Source organism: Chinchilla lanigera, unplaced genomic scaffold, assembly GCF_000276665.1.
Source record: "Chinchilla lanigera isolate Chin_1 unplaced genomic scaffold, ChiLan1.0 scaffold00012, whole genome shotgun sequence".
NCBI classification, from domain to species: domain Eukaryota; kingdom Metazoa; phylum Chordata; class Mammalia; order Rodentia; family Chinchillidae; genus Chinchilla; species Chinchilla lanigera.
Genome location: NW_004955413.1, coordinates 17,446,379 through 17,469,742, shown reverse-complemented (window position 1 = coordinate 17,469,742; position 23,364 = coordinate 17,446,379). Strand labels below are relative to the sequence as shown.

General features: G+C 37.0%; 1 protein-coding gene across 11 annotated transcripts in view; it reads left to right on the top strand.

The window, feature by feature from the left end:
* Abcc9 (ATP-binding cassette, sub-family C (CFTR/MRP), member 9) overlaps positions 1-23,364 on the top strand; it is a 124,255-nt gene that overhangs the window by 40,478 nt on the left and 60,413 nt on the right. For 9 of the 11 annotated variants that reach the window (XM_013511597.1, XM_013511601.1, XM_013511594.1 and 6 more), the window contains 4 exons: positions 3,177-3,281; positions 9,098-9,170; positions 12,113-12,218; positions 22,639-22,677. In XM_013511597.1, coding sequence (XP_013367051.1) covers positions 3,177-3,281; positions 9,098-9,170; positions 12,113-12,218; positions 22,639-22,677 — 323 coding nt within the window. The remainder of the gene's footprint in view (positions 1-3,176; positions 3,282-9,097; positions 9,171-12,112; positions 12,219-22,638; positions 22,678-23,364) is intronic. The other 2 variants (XM_013511602.1, XM_013511603.1) reach the window with 1 other exon arrangement.

Genomic DNA, 23,364 nt, shown 5'->3' with positions numbered 1-23,364 from the left:
TTTTTTTTTGTCTTTTTGAGGCAGGGTCTTGCTATGCAGTTCAGGCTAGCCTTGAACTCACTTTGTAGCTCAAGCTGGCCTCAAACTCACAGCTATCCTCCTGCCTCAGCCTCCCGAGTGCTGGGATTACAGACATGCACCATCAGGCCTGGCTAGAGTTACTGAAGAAGTGATCAGATTCAGCGTGTGATGTTGAGCTAATAAAGACGCACTGAAATATTGGGTGGAGGGGGAGAAGAAGGAGGGGGGAGACCCAGGCGTGGGGCCTAGAGTCCCGGCTTCACTGCTGGCAGGCAAAGGAGCCAGGAACTGAAGTGGGGGATGAGACATGAGGAGATGGTGTTGAAGTGGAATCGAAAGGTGTATTTTGCATACGATGATTTTGAGATACTTATTGACATCCAAGAACAGATACTAGCATTGGAATGTAAATCTATGAGTCACAAACCTTTAGGTCATCTTTAAATCAGTGGGACAAAATGCACCACTCTTTGAAAGGGTATATCTGAAGGAATTTTTAAAAAGTAATACATATTTCATAGCAATAAAGTAGAAATATGCTAATCCAATGTGAATCCAAGAAGTTGTTATTAGTTATTCATGTAAGTATTGGAAAAATATGAGCGTATTTACCCTGTGTGTGACCCAACAAAAATATACATGCTGTCTTCTCACTGGAGTTGAGTGGAACTTGGACAGCTGTGACAAGTCTATATATATATATATATGTATATATGTTCAATTTTTCTTCACATTATGCTTAAAATTTCTAAAAATAGTTAAGAGGAACACTTGGCTATATTTAGACTTACTGTTTTCTTTTGCTTTTCTGGAGTTTCTTTTTAAACTTTCTTTTAGATTGCTTTATTGAACAGCTGTGCTTTGTCTGAGGAGTTACCATTCGTGTTTGTCGACACTGCGGTTAATCGTGTCTCAGAATGCTTGCTTGCATTGCGTGGGCACAGACCTTATACAGAAACGAATACTTTAAAAGGCACCCACCCTTTTAGGCAGTGGGGATGTGAAATCGTTGACTAGAACTGCCCTCGTCACACTTTGGGTGCTCTCAGTCTACCAAAGAGCTCATTAGATCGTCTTTCAGAGGTGTGAGGGTGAGCAGAGAGAGATGATCTCAAGCAAAAAGATGCAGAGGTCGAGTTCATGGAATGAAAGAAATCTGAACAACTTTTTGCCTGAGGTGAGGGATGGAGGAAATATTGAACCGAGAAAAGCTTTCTGAAAGGAAAAAGAATCCCCTTCAGATGCATCCAATATCTTCAGGGTTATTGAAACCAGACTGGACTTCTGATGTCTTTCGGGGTCATTCATCACTGCTGATGGGCCAAACCACAAACGGCAAGCTTTTTAGAAATGGAGTGAAAAAAGCTGTGTGTTTGAAACTAACGCTAATGGAAACTCCTTCTTGAGAGCGCTTAAGATGCTATGTATTCTATAAAAGCTTAGAGTTAAGTGGTTTTGGCTGTAGAATGTCCATGGAGAATTAGTGACATTCAAGAGCCAAAACCTCTTCAAATTACATCTGTGGAACTCCAACTCAAATCTCTGTCAACACATCTCCTCCTCCCACCCTCTCCTCAATTTTGTGATGAGCATGAAGTCATTCTGCTCAGACCTCTGGGGGCGATACTGTTATAGAATTAAAGGCTCTAAGCAGACAGGGGATTTTTATAGGTGTAGGCTTGTTTGGGGTGGAAAATATGGCAAAGAATATCCTTAAACATACTCATCCTAAATAATAGTAGCTTTCTGTAACATTTCATGCAGGACACTTCTGGGGCTGTCAGGCCTATGGGAATAAAAAGCAAAACTAAAATAAAATTTAGAACACACACACACACACACATTCTCCTCTTTTTTCAGTAAAAGTGTTTTTAGTAGTTTCTGTGTAACATAACCACTGATAGTGCTTTTGATTTTCTTAGTGGCTTTTTAATCTGTGCTATTTATTTGCATGAAGCCTAGCATTATACTATTTGATAGTTTGATGTTCTGCCAGGACAACAATTGATGGAAATTGGAAAAACAATATCTTGTTTGGATTAAATTAGTGATTATTTGAAGACATTCCTAATTCCCATAGTAGAACTCTGGGTTTTTCAAAAAGCTAAACTTGCAATTCTTAGCCAGAAATTTTTTTTTCAAAGTTTCACAATTCTAGAGTCCTTTGTTTTTCTAGGTAACTTAACAGAATCAAAGTATTACAATTTAGCCTTAGTAACCTCTATAAGATCTTTAAATAAGGCAGATAATGATTTACGTTGAAATATTTACTTGCTAGGTTCCTGGAACAAATTTTGAACTTACCAATTCTTCCAAATTGGAAATTTACAGAGCTAAATTTTGTATTTTATCTGTAGAAGTTTTTCTTTTCTATATGTAGGAAATTAAACTCAAGATTAGAGAATGAGAATTTTCTACTTATGACCTAATTTTACTGAAATATATGAAGACTGTTTCATCACAGCTGGCTTCATCCCTCTAATAGATGTTTTAGTCTGTTAATTGAGAATAGCATTTCAATATCTGAGATTGTCTAGATCACCCTATAACATTTATGGATCTCCTTATGAAACACTATACATCTTTGTACAGAAATCCAAGCCCTTTCTTTTTGCCAATCCCCAGAGATCCTTGAGGGCTCCATAGCTCAATCTGATTTATATGAGTATGTCAGATTCAAAATTGTCATGATCAATAACATACTACTGGATGTTCTGAGGATGATCAGTGATGTACTGCTGAAATGTATATAAACCTGATGGACCTGACAAATGGCCTTAATTTAACCTGAGTTAATCTGATTACCTTTTGATAGGACACAGCATTTTACATTCCCTAGACCTATTTATCCATATAACTGGAGAAAAATATGTAATCCCTAGTTTGGAATGCAGGGCCTGGACCTCCATCATTTGCAAGTATTAAATATTCATGTTTTCATTTTTCCACAAGAGGCTGGTAAATTAGACTCAAAATTAGAGCTCAGGATTTTTTCATTGTTTGCATTTTGGGAAAAACCACTGAAAATATTGAAATATGACATTCACTTTGGAATTAAAGTAAAGTAGCAGTGTGAGTTAATGTTTAGTAAAATCTCAAGTTTTTTTCCTTCAAAAATCTTCAACTTGTGTTGTTTTCCATTTGGAATGCTGCAGCCAAAAACTATAAACAGGAAACAGCCTGGAAGATACCACCTGGACAGCTATGAGCAATCTACACGACGTCTTCGTCCCACGGAGACAGAAGATATTGCAATAAAGGTTATTTTATTTCCTAGCTTCTTATGTGAGTGGAAACACATTACTCTTTGTATTGGTCAGCTATCTTGCTGCTAGGAAGAAGTATCTAATGCCCACAAGTTAAAGGAGGAGAGGTTTAATTCATGGTTACAGGGGGTTCTGTCCATGGCGCACTCTCTCCAAAGCAAAACACAATGACAGAAGGGTGTGGTAGAGCAAAGCTGCTCACTTCAAGGCTCTGGAAGTCAAGCACAGGGGAAGTGTGTCATAAAGGAAGGGACTAGGAACCACATGTAGTACCCAAGGTCATGCCCCATGACTCACTTTGACACCCCCAAAACTATGCTTGACTAATTCCTTAGGCATATATTAAACCAACTAAGTTGACAATCAAGATTAACCATCACACTCTGCAAGTTTCCTAAATTGTGTCTTTATAGTCTCTTTACAGCGGTCATAATCTTGCTAGTATTTAAGAAATATTCTGTTGAGCTCATCATTCTCAGTCGTTCGTCACCTTTCTGCTACCAGTACATTATTCTAATCCGAGAGGAAGCCTTTCCTTTCAATCTCTGTTAGAAGCCGGTATCCAAGCTGTCTCTTCTTATTACTCTTACATAAATTGATTTATAGAGAACACCCATATTATAGATGCAATTTTTAAGGAGGTAAGGTAGGTAGTAATTACTTACCAACAGGAAAGGCTGAGGTTAATGTTACATGCATGCAGTTTCCCAGTACTCCACACTGCCTTTGATCCTATTTCACACGCGACCTTTTGTGGTCTCCCCAGGCTTTCGTGCTTAGGGAAAACTTGGGTAAACAAGCAACCACGGAACACAGGCTGGGGACTGATGGTTGGGACACGTTACAGGGAGGGATCAATGATGTGCAGGCAGTGGAACAACCCTTCACTAATCAAGGGCCTCTGGACATAGGAGACACCATGGTCCTACAAATCTATCCCTTTAGACCCCTCCTTACCCTCACTGGACACTCCAGATTACCCAGGCTCCCTGCAGTACCCAGGCTGAAGCGAGGGAGGCTCGGTGAGTATGTAACCGAGCCAAGAGCTTGGTTTAATTCTTCTGTCTTTCCTTGATGCTTGACACAATACTTATCCTACACAAGGTGTGTTGCAGTTGTAGCTAATGTGTTAATGGAAAGAGCTAGTGCCATTACACTGAGGTAAGGCTTTGGGCAAATTGCTGTATCTCTCTGAGCCCTGGTGTACCCACCATGCCATTTAAAGATGATTATTTTGAGGATAAAATATCTCACATGCAAATTTTACAGAGAGTTTGTGGATTCTCAACCTCAGCTGCATGTTAGAGCTGCCCAGTAAGCTTTTAAAATGTAGGTATGAGACCTGGGCACCATTTTAAAAATGAGTTGTGTCTGTTCCCTAGGCAGTTATAGTGTTCGGGCAGGGTGTAGGCTACAGAGCTATGGAAAGATAAGGAATGAGATGCTTTTTTAAAAAGAGAATTCAAGAAAAGAACAATAGCAAAATGCCAACAACATAGACAGAAACAAAACAAAGCAAAAACAGTAAGGATGATACAGGGTTTTAGAACAGAATGATAGGGATTAGCAGTGGTTGTTATATTACGTATTTTTATCTTCATCAAGGAATGAGATTCTTGAAAGAAGCCACTATACTGTTGTCCCCAAAACACACCCAGATAACAACTAAGTAGTAGGGACTAGAAAAAAAGGCTCTTTTCAAAAAAATTATTGATAAATTTCAGTTTATGAATCTAAAAATCTAAATATGAATCTAAAAACATATTTTCTCCCTGTCTGTTTTGTTTTGAAGGTAAAAAAAAGAGGCTGGTGTGGTGTTTAATTTTTCCAAAATTGACCCATTTACACACAAAAAAAACAAAAAGAAATCTGAAAATAAAAACCTGTTTATGCATGCCCCGGAAATTACTGTACTTCTGAATAGCCACCACAATTTTGGGTTTCCCCGCAGGCCTGCATTTTTAATTTATGCTGAAAGCCCTCAACGTAGTAATAACTTACTTAACTTTTTAAAACATGCTTTATATTAAAATACACCATGCTGGTGAAAAGTATACCTACGGAAACTTTACAAAAAAAACTAAAACTATCTTACCAGCTTCCTCAGAAATGCCCTGAACATACAGTTTCTCATGCCTCTCTCTGGACATGTTATTGCCACCTTGACTTTTATATTTTCTTGATTATCCTTGTTATGAGTGTTTCCTTCCCACAAAATAATATTTTTAGTTGTTTTGTAAAGTTTGAATAGGTGTGCACTGCATATTTTGCTTTTGGGCGGCCAGCTACTACACATATAATTCATCTGTGCTGCTGTGTGAGCCTGTAATTCATTGAATCTCATCTCTGTGTAGCTTCCCATTTCACAAATACACCAGAATTTATCCATCTATTCTACTCTTTGTGGCTTTGTGGTGTTTTTCAATTTATAGCCATTGTGAATAGTTACCGAGTTGTAGGGTACAGGCATCCCCAGCTTTCCTGGATAACGGAAAATTATTTTCCAAAGCGATGGAGTCAGTGTATACCTCTGCCCCCCCTGTATCCCCTGTATACCTCTGTATCCCCAACCCCACTTGTATCGGTGCCACCCTGCCCCTCCTGCCCACCCAGCCACTATGGCACCAGCTGTTCCATGCTTAACATAGTCTTTAAATAGGCTCATGTCCTTGTAAGCTTTTGATTTTATTAAACGTTTTTATGCTGGTTCATTCCTTCTGATTGCACCACTGAGTTGTGTAATATGCATCACCGTGGATGGACAGAACAGTCTGGGGATGAGGGTTTTTAGCACTTTTATTAGTACATGTTTATAGTAGATAATGATTGCATTCATTGTGGGGAGTTGGTACTAGCACATAACACATCTAAATTCCCTTTTGGTCCCACTCCCGTCTTCTGTCATGCCCTGCCTTCTAAGAGCTGGGACTGAGCTCTAAACTTGCCTCTGTCTTCCCTCTCTCACCATTCACTTTGGTGGTGATCATGGTGCCTATTGTTATGTGAACCTGTACAAAGACTTATTTATAAATTAGCTGATTGTCCACCATCGAAAAAGTAGTTTTGGAAGCCAAGATTGTAGCTCTTCTGGTGGAAAAATGATTGTATTTTGTATAAGGCAGGAGGGAGTGGAAGTGTAAATTGTAGCAGGAGATATTTATGTTAGTGTTTCTCCCCTGTTTTGAGAGAAGATTTTTCCCTCTTTCATTTCTGTCTAACACCAGATCGTGCTTTGACACTGTGTCCTTCTAGTCCTTTCCTGCTGCTTTCAGATCGTATCTTTGTCTCTCAAACTCTGGTGAAGCTGTGGCATTTCTGCCCCTCATAGCCATGATCAGAGGACCCAAGAAGCTACGAGTTCACATCCTTCTGCCTGTGCGTGTGACACACACTGAGGGACTTAAATCGCCAAGTTCACAGTCTATCTTACATTCCAGCTCAGAACTACTTGTTCTGTTCTCACTACATTTGCACAACCTCTGGGATGTTCACTCTTGGTCACCACTTGGAACTGTGCCCCTCTCAGACTGTATGCTATTATCCCACCCAGCCACTGACAGAATCACAATCCTCAAGCTTTCTTGGGCACTCACCTTCCTGGCTATTGTTTTATAATCTCACGGATCCCTCCAATAGCTTCAGCTCCCTTTTTTCTCTTTCCTAGTTCTTTAGTACCTTTCTGTAGCAAACGAACTTCATGCCTTCCACACACCTCTACCCAGGACGCTGAGTAATATGGAAAAAATGACACAAATCGCAGCCACAGGTCGACTGTCTTGGACTCTAGTGACCCTTCGGAATTCTTAGCAGTCCTTTCACATGCCTCTTATCAGTGTGACCCTCCAAGCCCACAGTAGCTGCTCAGCTGTTACTGCAGTCCTCCCACCTCCTGATATCTCTTTCTTCGCTGCCTCTTTCTGCAGCTGCCTTTAGCTTGCAGTTCATCAAAGATATTAGCAGGGTCACGTTGGGCCTCACTCGGCTTCCTGTGGGCTCTCTTCCAAACACTAGTTTGCTCTTCTCTTAGTCCCCTCACCTCTTTGGAGAGAAGATGAGATCCTTCCCCTCTGAGGTTGTATACTTTTTCTGAGTGTCATTGTCATTTAGTCATCAGATTTTCAGCTTCTGCCTCAGCCACCTCTGTTTCTTATTTACCACAACACATTTCATAGATTTCTGATCTTGGACCTATTTTCACTGTAGTTCTTTACCCAGAAATGCACTTGTTGACAGTCAATATGTTTTCCAAAACTAGCTAAAGGGCTTCTTCTTCCAAAAAGGTTTTGACTCATCTCAGACTTTTTTTTTTCCTGAACTGCTGTTGGTACTTGGCTCATGCTGTCTTTTACTTAGCAGTCATGTGCTGCTTAATGACAGGATAAGTTCTGAGACAGGCAAACTTTTGGCCTGAGCTACATCTCCAGTGCTTTTTTTATTTTTAATTTTGAGACAGATTGCTGTTAAGTTGCTATGTTTGCCCAGGTTGAGCTTGAACTTGTAATACTCCTGCTTCAGCCTTCTAGAATTCTGGGATTACACACACACAGCATCAACACCTGGCTTAGACAATGTAATCTTAGGGGACTAGCATCCTACCTGCAGCCTGTCACGAAACTATGCAGCACATTTTTTAAATGTTGTTTATTTATTTGACCGATTGCAAGCTCCATGGCATTACAGATGGTGCATAATACCTTCTTGGTAACCTACACCAGTCCAAACACAGTGTTTCACCGGTGCAGGGGCTTAGTCAGTAGTTCTAAAGTGATCAACAATTGTGCCTTATCGCTTCACCCTCCCTCCTTGACTAAGTTCGTGCATAACTGGGTGGTGGATATTAGATGCTATGCCTTACGTTTCACAAGCTGGAGAAAACCTACAGGGAAAAACCTAATGTAGCCTTTTCAAGCAGAGGTTTTCACTGTTTTAAATTAGCTCGTTCAGAGCTTGCTAGGGCAATGTTTAGTGACAATTTAGATGACACCAGTCCATTTTGTGAAGTTCCTAAATAATGATGTTCTTAAACATCTCATCCTCTGTAGCTTTGAAATAAAATACTGACTTGGGAGGTTATATAGTTTCCCTGGCTTTTTCAGGCACTGTCCTTTCCCTGGTCTACATCATCTGCTTCATCCTCCTAGTTCTTGGACCCAGGTATATATCCTTTCATTTTCTGTTTTTGTAACCGTAAAACTACTAAGTTCACTTAGAACTCGTTAAAACAAATAGCTCTCTGGGGAGGAATGTAGGATTTTGTGATCGCTGCTGACTGCTGACATTTTACCACCAAGCAGAGCTCCCTTGTTTCTATCTTTATGTCCCACTCTCCTTTACTCTTTCCTTTAACTTCAATAAACTGTGCTAGACCTACACAGTTCAGGAAACTCATTCATTACAGAACCCTCCTCAGTTAATAAAATCAATTTGTTGCAAGAATTGTGGTTATTTCTGGTCTTCATTTTGCATTACTAGGATTTTTGGGCATTGTCCACTAGTGAAAAGAAATCAGTGTAGAGACATCAGTGGAAAATATTTGAGATGGTTACTTTTTAAAAATGTACACATGTAAATAGTCCAGTAATCCCAGATTTTCAAAGCAAATTGCTATGATTTTTAGCATTCTTCATAATACCACTAAGAGAAAGACTCTCCTTTTACCACTAGAAGTTCTAACTCAAAGTTAGAATTCTATTACTTTGTGTTCTACCTTATAGTAGAAGTTTCAGCTTTTTAAAAAGAAAATTTATTTTATTTGGGATTATTCTCTAGTAGCACACGTATAGTTTAATTTCTCTAATCTTATGTTTTAGGTCACAAACGGATACTTTTCATGGGGCAGCGGTTTAGCTACACTGTCCAATATAGACATCCGAATTCCCACAGGTAAGAGTTACTTGTTAAGTATTTTTATAATTGTTAATTATAACTGCCACAGTTTTCTAAGATGCCTGAGCTTAACTAAAAGAGAAAGACTTTTTTAAAGGTGTTCACATTGGTTATTATATATTTGTACCATGTTGCTCATGAGTAAATGTATCAATCTAAGAATGACTAAAAATGATAAGACCTACCCTTCAAGACAGGGTCTGTACTTTTGGACAGGTTATGCTTTTTTTGCTGATTTGGGGCTGTGTAAAAATGGAGTAGTTGATTTCTCATTTTGTTTGAGGGAAAAGGTAAAAGAAGAGTACATGAGAGAATTATTTTCTACCTCTGAGGAGAGTTAATGAAGTTTTCAAGGTATTTAAGGCTTGGCTATTCAACAATTGCATCTATAGATCTTTTTACATATTGATTTTTCAGTTTTATTGAGATATAATGGATCTACAAAATGGTATGTATTTAATATTTACTTTTTGAATAGTGTGAGCATACACATATGCTCATGATACTTTCATTGCAATCAAGGAGCTAAATATATAATAACTTCCAAAACTGTCTTTGTGTTCTGTTGGTTTTTTTTCCTAAGAAGCACACTTAACATGAGATCTGTAAAAATATTTTGAAGTGTACTAAACTGTATTAGTAATGATAGGTATTATGTTGAACAGTAGATGACTAGGACCTTTTCATCTTATGTAACTGAAATTTCACTGTCATTGAGCAACAATTCCCTATTTCTCTGTTCTGTCTGCACTGGAAATCATTATTCTAGTTTCTGCTTAATGAATTTGGCTGTTCTCAGTATCTTGTGTAAGCGGAAGCACGCAGTACTCGTTCTTCCATTACTGGTGTATTTCACATGGCTCAGTGGCCTTTAGCTCCATCCATGTTGTTGAAAATGGTAGGATTCGCTTTGTTTTAAAGGCAAATAATATTCCATATTATTCCATACTCCATGCTTTCTTCATCCCTCAATGAACAGATAAAGTTGTTTTGTATCTTGGATGTTATGAACAGCACTACAATGAACATGAGAGTGCAGCTGTATTCTCACACTTGTCATTTTAATTATTTTCTATGGACATTCAGAGGTAAGATTCTGGATAACATGTAGTTCCATTTTTAATTTTTTAAAAGAACTTTCCTACTGTTTTCCACAGTGACTGCACAATTCTATATATACAATTCCACATACTATTTTCTATATACTATTGTGTGTAAGGGTTTCAGTTTACCCCTATCCTTGCCAACACTTGCTGTCTTGCATTTTTTTAATAACAGCTATCCTAAAAGTGTGAGGTGATCTGTCATTGTGGCTTTGATCAGCGTTTTTCTGATCATTAGTTTTGCTGAACACCTTTTTATATATCTGGTGACCATTTCTATGTCTTGGGAGAAGTATCTATTTGGCTACTTCATGCATTTTTAATTGGGTTACTTGTGATTTGCTTTGCTATTGGGTCATAAGAGATTCTTATATATTTTTTTATCCTAGTCTCTTATCAGATAGTTTGCAAATATTTTCTTGGTTTCCTGGTTATTTTCTTTACTATACAGAAGGTTTCTATTTTCATGGGATTGTATTTCTCTTCTTTTGCTTTGTTGCCTGTACTTTTTATATCAAATCCAAGAAATCATTACTACAATTGATGTCAAGAGGTTTTCCTACTATGCTTTCTTTGAAGATTTTTATAGTTTCAAGTCTAACAGTGAAGTTTTAAATCTATTTTGAGTTTATTTTGTGTATAATAAAATATAGCAGTTCAAATTCATTTCTTTGCATATAGATGTTCAGTTTGCCCAACATCATTTATTGAAGAAATTTTCTCCTCTCTATGTAATCCTGACAACCTTATTAGTTACCTGTATAGATCTGGATTTATTTCTGTGCTCTCTATTCTATTCCATTGGGTGGTGTGTGTGTGTGTGTGTGTGTGTGTGTGTGTGTGTGTGTGTGTATGTACGTGCCTTATGGCAGTACCGTAGTGTTTTTATTACTGTAGCTTTGTAATACATTTTGGAGTTGAGAAGTATGATGCTTCCAGATTTGCTCATCCTAAAGATTGATTTGGCTAGTTGGGATCTATTTTGGTCCCATTTGAATTTTAAAAACTTTTAAATATCTTTAAAATATGTCATTGAAGTTTAGATTAAGGTTACACTGAATTTGTAGATTTCTCTGGGAAATATGGACACTTTAACAATATTATTTCTTCAAATCCATGAATATGAGATGTCTTTATATTTATTTGTGTTTTCTTCAATTTCTTTCATCAGTGTTTCAGAGTTTTTCATGTATAAGTCTTTTGTTGCCTTGGATACATTTATTTCTGAATATTTATATACTAACATCAAAGTATCCAAAGGTGAAATTAAGGGAACAATACCATTCATAATGACATTTACAAGATTAAACTATTTAGGAATAAACTCCATGCTGGGCATGGAGGTGCTTGCCTGTAATCCCAGCACTCAGGAGACTGAGCCCAGCCTGGGCTACATAATGAGTTCAAGCCCAGCCTAAACTGTATAGTGAGATTTTTCTGTTATATATACAAGTTAAAGTGAGAAATTAGGTAAGGTGTCTTGCTGAGTTAGCTCAAATTACTTTCATTTCAATTATCAATTTTAGTCAAACTTTCTCCTCAGTGAATTGAATAAAAAATTTAAAATTAATCTATGTGATTTATGAAATTGTTTAATTACTCTCTTTAGTTCTTACTTTTAAAAAGAATAAACCAAGACCTACATATTTTAATTTTCCTTTCCTATTTCAAAAGGATATGTGTATCAAGGAAAGAAACTATTTAGATTGCTTTATTGCTGGAAATCAAATCAGACTATTGATTGTGAAACATTACCTTTTCTAAATGTGTTTTAATTTTATTTTGCTAAGAAAATACCTTCTCATCCTCTTGTTACCCTTTGTCTTGTTTCTCCAGGTCAGCTAACCATGATTGTGGGTCAGGTAGGATGTGGGAAATCCTCCCTTCTCCTTGCCATCCTTGGTGAGATGCAGACCCTGGAAGGAAAAGTTCACTGGAGCAAGTATGTCTTTTTAATTTTTTTTTTTTGTTGTTGTCTGTCATACACTGATAATCTAAGGAAAGGACTTAGAGCAGTAGATTCATATGTTGTGAGTCTGAGGACCCCTCAGGAAATAAGCACAGATTTTTAAAACACTAGTGGAAACCTTAAATAAAAAAATCATAAAACAATTAGAGACGCTTATAATAGTATAAGCTAGTATGCTGCTAAGATAAAAGTAAGGTCAGATTGTAAACACAAATTTTTAGAAGTAAATGAATGACGCTCAAGAAATAACTTAATAATTCAATGTGTAATTGAAAAAGTTATAGAAAACTTGCCTTATTTATAAAAGGTCAATACAAACAGAGCCTTAATGATTTAAAGTCTGTAGAAGAAATAGAAATTGATCTTCTCCAGAATCTTTATAAGAAGATGAAAATAACTGATTTGTTTTTATGCTTACTATAAACTAGACACTAGAAGTTTCTAGCTAGAGATGACTAGGCTAGACTAGTGTGTTGTACAACTCTAAAGATGTGGAAAACAACGTATCTAGTGTGATATTGCTTTTAAATATTGGAATGGTGGTTTTCAAGCACATTGTGGTAATAAGTGATTTAGGAAATTAATGACATAAAATTAATTAATAAAGAGTAAATCCTATTTAATTTGGTGTACCTATTAGACTTCCTATGAGCAGTTTATAAATAAAGTAACTATAGTTATGTAAAATAGTTTATGTAAGATATTAGACTGTTATCTGATAGTTCTCAATCTGATGTGCTTTTGTCCTTAGCGGATATTTGGCAAGGTCTGTTGACATTGGTAAATACTTACTTGTTGTTAAACTGATGAAGTGGACTGCTGTTGTCCATGGTTATAGAGGCCACAGATGCTGCTGAACATCCTATAATAGATAAGACAGCATTTTCCCACCAAACAAGGAATTATCTTGCCCCAAATGTCAGTTGTGCCAAAGTTGGGTAATCTTGCTCTAAATCCACAGATGTACTTTAATATTTTTTACCTAGATATGAGTCTGCTCTTTACCTACACAGATATTTCTTAAGAAGTAAAGACTGTTTGTAAGCCTATATAGAAGAGATTTCATTTAAAAGTACATTTAAAAGAAAGAAATGCTTGAATGAATTTTTACCTGGAAAACTTGTTTTGAGAGTCCCTGACAAAAGGGGCTGAGAAATGCTAAGGGTACAATTTTCAAAAAAAAATCATTTTATTAAAAACTAAAAATTTCATAAGAGAATAACAATAGTTATTACACTATGCATCATTATCTTCAAAATAGTTACTCAAAGTACTAGGCATAAAAGATTCTTACAAAAAAGAAACAAATAGAAAACACAAATCTTTCTTGTCAATGAGCTAAGATAAACTAGTAATACAAATGAAACCAATTAGCATATATGTTGAAAATATATATGAATATATAAGCATATATAATGAAATATTTTTAAAACAATGAAATTTGTAGTTTGGGGAAGTATTTGAACTTCTATTTTCTATTTATTTCTCTTCTACTTTGTTCTTTGTGTTTCTTATATAAGAGAAACCATGTGATAGTTGAACTTGTGTGTCTGACTTATTTCACTTAAGGTTAGCTTTTCAAGTTTCATTCATTTACCTGTGAATGACTGTACAGTTTATCACCAATGGACAAGTCTAAGCGATAGTACCATGCCATTATGAAGAGCATGTTGAGCAGAGAGCTCAGGAATTGCTTCATAGCTCTTTGTTGTTGAACACTAAAGTCAGGCACCAGATGATATTCACCCTGCCATTACCACCTTCCATCTTGGTGAAGAAACATTCTACTAGATAAATGGTACGGTGTGGCTTGTACCATAATGATGAAGTTACTTGGGTTTTGCTTTTACCCTGTTTCGTCATCATGAAAGCTGAGGGAAAGAATGTGAGATAGTGACAGAATAAGCTTGAGATCTTTTTTCATACTTCTAGATAGTGCTCTCAATTTGGTCTTCTCCAGCATTATTTAAATCTTCAGGCCCTATCCCCACTCAGACCAAACTGACTCCCAAATCATCACTAACAATTGTTCCCATTTTATTAATGAATAAATAAATGACAGAAGGATGTGGAGAATACTTTTATACAATCTAGTCATTTATTTTCTTGTTTCAGCTTGTATGCTATTTATATCCTATCTCACTACATAAAGAGTGTACAGTGTCATTTAAAATAGTATAGTATAACAAAGCTATGAAAAGGTAAAGAGATCAATCAGGAGAACAAAGTTGAAATAATTGAGAGGTTTATAGAAATGCCTGCAATTTTCATATTTATAAAACATGAACCACACATCCTCTGGCCTTCGTGAAAGGTGGCAAAGAAGGAAACATGAAATTAAAAAATTCATTTACTCAACAGAGTTTAAGGTATTTCTTTTAGGAAGGAAATTTAGAGGAAATCTCTTCCACATAGACTAGTTTTTTAAAAGCTGATGAAAGGTTATGAAATGTTTGATGCCCTCAGTATTTCCAAAAATGTATTCAAAAGTAAATTTCATGTATCACTTAATAAAAATAAATTTTAAAATTTGTAATTAAAAATTAATTTTAAAAATTTTTTAAAAATCATCTCATGAATGCACCACATGAGATGATTTAATAAACGTTATTTGAGTGTTCAGAAAGCCTGTGGGCAGGAATAAAGGATATGGTATACATTGAATTAAAATAATGTGACCTAAATTTGTAGATCTTCAACATTTATTTGATCCAGGAATGATTAACTACATCTGGAGAAATCAGTGGACTGAATACCATTTGAACTGTCCTCTATGTTCAGTATGTTAGTGTGGAGGACAGACATTTTGTTTCTTAACATTTATCTTTTTTTCATTCAATAAACTTTCTTTGAATGAAACATTAGAATGCCATCTTTGTGTTAGATACTGATATAGATATGAAGGATTGTAAAAAAGAAGGACTTAGTCTCTGATCTCATGAACTTTCTACCTAATGTGCCGCCTGTGTACCATAGAAATAACAAGTGAAAAAATAGATGACATTAGGGTGTGACAAATGCTGACACTCGTTTAATACAAAGTGATCTAGCAAGTGATATGGGATGAGGAACAATTTAGAGATTATTTCAGAAAGAATCTTTGAGGAATTGACATCTGAAGCACAGATGATTGTGCGAAGTCACAAGCCAAGACTATGAGTAGAGAGGTTGCATGTGGGAATGAAATTGGTGTGTTAGGGGGTCAGAAAAGGGACCAGAATGCTTGACGAGCAGCGACAGAAAGGTGCAAGCCAAAGTTACCTGTAGAGGTGGGGAGCAGGAGGGTGTAATACGAGGGAAGATTTTATTCTACATTCAGTGGATTTATTTATACATTCAGTGGATTTATTCTACATTCAGCCACTTCAGAAGTTGCAGTAGAGGAGTAATCTGCATTTTGGGAAGATTTTATATGCAGTTTGAAACCATGGTTTTGACTGTTATGTAAACAGTGAATTATAAAGACAATAGGAGAAGTGGGGAGGTCATTGGAGAAATCACTTCACTAGTCCAACTGAGAGAGTAAGGTAATATGAAGTAGCATGGTAGCTATGGAAATGGACCAGAGTGAATTGACTCAGTTAGTACCAAAGGATGAAGGTATGAGAAGGGAATTAAGATGATTCTGAGTATCTACAAAATCTTTTTCACGTACAAATCATATATTGAGCCAGGCACTTTGTAAAAAGTGGTGTATTTCATCCCATTGATTTAAATATTATCTGAAGGTTTATGGCTCATAGATTTACATTCCAACACTAGTATCTCTTCTTGGATGTCAATAAGTATCTCAAAATCATCGTATGCAAAACATACCTTTTGATTCCACTTCAACACTATCTCCTCATGTCTCATCCTCTATGTCAGTTCCTGGCTCCATTGCTTGCCAGCAGTGAAGCCAGTACTCTAGGCCCCACACCTGGGTCTCCTCCCTCCTTCTTCTCCCCCTCCACCCAATATTTCAGGGAGTCCCTATTATTAGCTCAACATCACATCACTTTTTCACAACATCCACTGCACAACAAAAATCTAACTCTGAGTGTGGTGGTGCATGCCTATAATCTTAGCACTTGGGAGACTGGGGCAGGAGGCATGCCATGAGTTCAAGGCCAGCCTGAGCTACATAGAGAATTCAAGGCCAACCTGAACTACGGAGTAAGACCCTGTCTCAAAACAAAAAACAAAACAAAACAAAACAAAACAAAACAACCCCTGCCCCCAAAACAGAGTTATTTGTGATTTCTCTTCATTCTAGGGGGAAAAAGCAGCATGTCCAGTCTAATAAGAAAGGACATATAAATATTAATGAGCTCAAAGCTAATTTAGAAATAGGAAAAGGTTAAAAGTCTCAGTCCAGCAGACTGAACTGTTTGATTTTTTTAAAACTCGAAACAAAACAAAGCCAAATAATAAACTAAATGTTATAATAAGGCATCAAGTGTCCTGCTGTCATTCTTTCATTTCTTTTGCCTCTAGTGTGTAAGTTTATTTCCAGATGTGCCTTCACAGAGTGGCATGAGCAAAGTCCAAGGAAGTACTCTCTCCTATTACAGTGAAAAATACTTTGGGCTGGAGAGAAAGCGCTGCTGTTCATGCAGGACACATCCACATGGGTAGACGCTTGAGTGTTTGCCTGGGAACTGCTGCCCTGACCCAGGCTGACCTGCTGTAGGATGAACAGAGAGATGAGAAACAAAAGGGGGAATTCTACAATTCTCTCAAACTGTCAGAATGCCGGTGTGCACCTCAGTCTTGCGTCTGGGTGTGCTTCTGTGTTTGTAGACAATCAAGTGTGCCCGAATGAAGTTGGCCTTTCCTATTTGATGTGACATATGATGATTTCTACTGCTATCTTCGGTGCTAAATCCAGAATGCCTTAGCTGATGGATAGTTCTAATAGAAGAGTCCAGAATGAGTAATAACTGTGGTAATCATGTGAAAAATAGCTGCCATTTGTCTTGGCTTCTTTTTCTTTTCCTGTTCTCGGCTATGCCACCAGCCATTGTACCTCACCCCATGTGATGTTCCATCTTTACCACCATTGAACAGTTGGCTTAATTATTTTAGGACAGTTGAATTGATAATGTATTCCTTTTGATCTAGCTTTGTTTGATGAAGGCACACATGGAGGTCAGCTTTCCAGGATCCGGTGTAGTTTAGCATGCTTGTGTCTACGTCTAGCTTCCTTTCTTCCAAATATAGCCCTGTTCTTAATCTTGCAAACATCACTCTTTCTCATGTTGTAATGTATCCACCATAATATTAAAAATTGTTTGTATATCAACTTTGACTTTTACTCTTGGAGGAAAATACAAATCCTACATGTTGGGGTTTTCAGAACTGAAATCTTACCGTGTTCCAGAAAGAGATTTTGAATAATTTAAAAATAAATACTAGGAAAGAGACGTACATATAAGAACATATAGGTGACTTGACTGAACGGAGTCTGGGGCCAACACAGGCTGTCTTGGGGGAAGTAAATAGATGAATGATAACTTGCACTTGCTCTTAGGTATAAACCAAAATTAAAAGATTGAAAAGCCAGGAGCTGCAATAGACATGGAAATGGAATGAAAAGAATAGTCTAGTTTTCCTTTCAATCTTTCTTATTGTTTTTCTCAGGCTACTGTGGGAACTCTTCACTAATGTCTTAATTATGTCCTTGATTCAGCTACCCTTTAAGTATTCATGACACCCTGATGTACATTTCTGGGCAATATCTTTCTTCTGACACCCTACCACAAACTCAGCATATCCAAACTAAACTCATTTTTCTAGTATCCCCTGCCCGCTAAAATCTGTCCATTTTCCTGAGAAATCCAACTAGTCACTATCTCCACTCTCCCAATTTTCTTAGGCCTACCCCTACATTTCCATATGTATCTTTATTTCCACCTATGTGAATTGTTCTACTAGCTTCCTAATATTTCTGTGTGCTGTTGGTACCTTTACTTTTCTGATATGAAAATCTAACTGCTTCCTTCTTGCTTATGATTTTTTATTGACTGGCAAAAGTATGTGAGAAATATTCCAAAGAATTTTTCACATGGCATCAGAGCCTTTAATGATCTGGTCTAACTTTTTAAACTTTTACCCTGCTGTTCCACCCACCTTTAATATTATGCTCCAGGAGTGCAGAAATCCCAGTGGAATAGCCCTTACTCCATCTGTAAAGCCCAACCCATACTGGTAGCTTCACTTTTTCTTCTAGTGACAAGTCAGATGTTGTCTCTTTGATAGTCTTCTTTTATTAGCCCACAGCTTCAATGCATCCTTTCCTTTAATCCTGCTGCTCATGATTCAGAACACTAATGTGAATCATTCTTAGATGATGACACTCTAAAACTAAAGCCCACTGCCTTTTGTTATCTGCTTCCTACCTAGTTGAGTTCTTGGCTTTTTTCCATTTCTGTTTGTGAGTAAGCAGGACTCTTCTATCTATCTATATTTCTATGTATCTATATATCTATGTATCTGTGTATCTATCTGTCTGTCTATCTATCTATCTATCCTCTATCTATGTATCTATGTATCAATCATCTATCTATCCTCTATCTACCTATCATCCATCATCCCCTATTCTAATTTCAAACCATAGCCTCCTCCAACTACCCCTGTCCCTTTCTTTTCATGGATAAAACAATGTCTTCACTCATTATTTTCAATGCCTCATACTCTTTTCTCACCAAGGCCAACTGCAATCAGTTCTCTATCTCCACTCTTCGACTGAAACTATTCCCATACTCCCATCAAAGCCATCAAATGCGTTCTGGTTGTTTTGTGCATTGGAAATGTTTTAGTGATTATTTTACTTGATCTCTTGACCATCAAGCTTTGTTACAATACCTTTCTTCTTCAAAACATCTCCTTACTAAGTTTGCGGTAAAAGTCATAATCTAGTTTACCTCTTAAAACTGTCCCCTCCTCTTGATTCTTTCTATATAGATTTCTCTTCCCGGTTATTTTATTAAACAGTGATGTTGTTCAGACTTTTGTTTTTATCCTCTTGTTTTCTGCCTCTGTGCATATTCACTGGACAATCATAGGCTCGCCCAGGACATTAACTTTTATTTTCTGCTCTTGACTTTTAGTTATTTTATGAAAAAAACCAGAAATGTTGAAGTGTTTAACTGACCTTTGACTAATAAAGGGTGAAACTCAAAGTTTTGGTATCTAAGGCATATATCATGGGAGAAAATCACTCCAAAATCTTCATTAACTTTTCCGATTTCTTTTCTGAGTTTTAAGTTCTGCTTTGTGACCATGATCACTTGGATAGTACTTAGGCACCTCAAACTGAAGGAGTCTGATGCTGGGCTCACTCACTTCCTCCACTAGAGGCACTTCTTCTCCGTGCTCCTTGTTCTTTACCCTTTTTCTTTCCTCCTTCCCTCTAGTCAGTCATACAGTGTTAAGTATCTGAATATTCAACTTCTCTTCACTCACTTAACATTGTCCTTCCTTTCTTCCTTCCTTCCTTTCTTTTCTTTCTTTCTTTCTTTTTTTCTTTCTTTCTTTCTTTCTTTCTTTCTCTTTCTTTCATTCTTCCTTCCTTCCTCCCTTCCTTCCTTCCTTCCTTCCTTCCTTCCTTCCTTCCTTCCTTCCTTTCTTTCTTTCTTTCTTTTTCTTTCTTTCTTTCTGTATTTTTCTGTCTTTCACTCTATTTCTCTTCTCTCTCTCCCTTCCTTCCTTCCTTCTTTCCTTCCTTGCTTCCTTCCTTCCTTCTTCCTTTCTTCCTTCCCTTCTTCCTTTCTTTCTTTTCTTCACCACTGGGGCTTATACTCAGAGCTTTTACACTGACCTATACTTCAGGTCTTTTTATTTTTTTATTCTGAGATAGGGTCTTGTTAAGTCATTTAGTGGGCTGGGCTCAAACTTCTGACCCTTCTGCCTCAGCCTGCCTGAGTGTTGGGATTACAGGTGTGTGTGCGCTGCTGTGACCAGCTATGATTGCCATAATGAAAAGAACTGCCTTCTCATCTCCATTCCTGTGACAGCCTCCAATGATTTTGTATCACTTCCAATCTCGTTCCCTCCAATTCATTTGTTACAGTCTGTGATCAGAGTGACGTTTCCAAATGAACCTAGCTCTCCAGTGCTGCTCATGATTGAAACTTTTCCATGATTTTCTTTTCTGTGAGAAAAATTCAATTTCTGTACAATGGTTTGCAAACCTCCTCGTTTTGCAAACCTCCTGTGCTCACTTTTTAAAGTTCATGTACTTTTTTCTTCACCTTCTAGCTACAGCACACAGTCCAGCCCTGCTGAATTTCTATTGGTTTCTCATCTGAATAGGATACCCCACGGTCATCCAGTATGTACTTTCTCCAGCTGAAATGTTTCTCTTGCCTTTTTCTCCATCTGGGTCACTTTTAATGATCCCTCTGGCATGACCCCAGTGTTGAAACTGGTTTACCAAAAAGTGACTTGGTTGCCCCAGTATCAGCTTTTACCCCACCCACTTTACTACTTCTTTCCTTGTGGTGTTCCTATAAAAATGAAGCAGCGTGGAAGAAAGATGGCATCTTCACACCACCTTTAATATTTTAGGCACTAGGAGGTGATCCTAAATATTTTTTATTGATATTGAATATAGTTGGAATTTACAAACAATGCTGGACACATTGATAACTTCCGAATCCATGTTTTTAGTGTGATCTGACATTTTCATATGTCTAATGAGCATTTGCACTCGGATGGCACATATGCAAACTGACCTATTCATGTCTGTAAAATGCCTTCTCTTACACTGCTCTTCTTCAGAGTAATTAAAAACACTGAAGCCATCTATTTAAAAATGCAGTGTAAATTTCTTGTTTTCTAGAATGTATTCTGTAGAAAATGTGAGGTGTGAAGGAAAAATACAATGAATGTTTACATTTTAAAAATTTTATTACATTTTTACACAAAAGACACATCGCCATCAGTCTCCCTCAAAATACTCCCCCTTGTTTGGTTCATGCTTACCCCTCATTCTTGCCACTTTCAGAAGCAGTCGCGGAAGTCCTCTTTCATGTCCTTAGTTGCACTGTCCAAGCTGCCACAATGCCCCGAATCCATTCAACACGTTTACCTTTCATGGCCATTTTGACTTTGGAAAAGAGACAGAATTCACATCCAGATTCAGTGGATAAAGTGCATGGAGACATACTGTAGTGCTTTTATGAGCCTGCCCTTCCATTCAGTGGCATGCAGCAGCCAAATTCACCATATATTTTTTTTTAATCACATCTCCTGAAGACATTCAGGAAAGAGGACCTGCAGAACTGCTTCAGAAAGTGGGAAGTGATGGGATAAGTGTATTCCAAGGGAGGGAGAAGATTTCAAGGGGGTTAATGCTAACGGGTCTTTTACTGTACGAATTTTTGAAAATGTAAACATTCACTAAATATTTTGATCATTCCTTGTATCATTTGGAAAATTGAGCATTTCATTTCATTTTTATGAATAACTTAAATGGAAGAATAATCACTATAGAGAGGGATTTTTTTGGTCTGAGATGGTTTCTTCCTGCCTCTATCAGCAATGTGCAAAAGTGAACATAATCCCGTAATTCTAAACCAAATATCACGAGGTAATGTAATTAAGTACATTTTTCCCACAAAAAAACGTGAAAATTTCCAAACTCCAATGAGATTCACCTTTTGAATTCCTATAGACTTAAATTTTGTGTGTTTCTTCAATCTGGGTCTTTCTTTCAGAATGATGAGATTAAACTCTTCCTAAGTTAGAACAATGAAACAAACTGGTCTTACGTATTTTTTCTTAATATAGGCATAACTGTAGCTAAATGTAATTAGTCAAAGCCCACTTTTTACATAAACCTTATCAATCAATAACTGGTTATATTCAGATATTGTAGTTTGATTTATCATGTATATCTGTCTTTGTTTTAAGCCCTTGGGGGTCAGCAGTATTTTTTGCACTTTCCATGTTTAGAGTCCAAAAATGATGTCTTCTACTCATGTCTTGGGGTAGGTAATTATTTAAATATATTACATTTAAATTTTAAATTTAAGGAGATGTTGGGAATATAAAATCCTTATGGAACTAGGAAACTGTAGTCTGGAGAGGTTATCCAAGTCCTCACAGCTAATTAGAGCAAAGTTGTAACTAGAAGGCAGGTCACTGTATGAACCAAAGTTTTGTATGAAAGATAAGAGCACTGTCTATCTTTTGGAAGCTTATTAAGTAATGACTTCCTAGCTGAAGATGACATAAAAGAAGAATATTATTTATCAGGTTTGTCTTTGAAATTAATATCGAAAACCATTTGAGAAATGTAGCTGCTTAATATGTCTGATGTTTCTTTTATCTCCTGCCTGATACTGTACACATGTTCATTCTCTTTTTATACTTCATAATTAATGAACATTCTTTGCCGTACTTGCAGTGTAAATGAATCTGAGCCTTCTTTTGAAGCAACCAGAAGGTATTATTTCTATTTTAACCCCAGTTTAGTATGAATAACTTCCTTCCTCAGTCCTCGCTTTAATCCTTTCCTCCTAGTCGTGTTGTTCATCCTGGTGATGTAGAGTCGTTATTCAAAAGTGCTACATATTTGTAGTAGCAGTGGTTCACAACCTTTGCAGACTGCCAAAAGAATTGATTTGTCTAACAAAAGTGGCCTATTATGTCACCTGTTGATATCTCAGTCATGTTTTGACTTTGCCTAAAGCTCAGACTGCCCTTGCTAAACTGAGTTTGAGAACTCATAAAATAAAAATGTAAGAATTAATGCATATGTTGATTGTGAGTCAAGCAATGATGAGATCTGACCTATAAGGCAGAGATTGAGAGGCAAGTGCTTTATCTACTTAAAATGAAAATTACCCTTAGGGTAATTACCCTTAGGGGCTGGGGATTTAGCTCAATGGTAAAGCACATGCTTAGAATATCTGACACCCTAGGATTCAGTGCTAGCACCAAACAACAGCCAAAGAGCAAAAGAACCCTTCAAGACCAGGGGAACGGGAGGCAAATGTGTCAGAGTTTGGGAACCACGGCTTTACTGCACATATGATGATCTAAATGACTACTAGCATCCTATACATTATCATGTCTTCTAAACTCCTAAGATGTAGCTTCTCAGGATGACCTCTGGCCATCTAATGTCTCT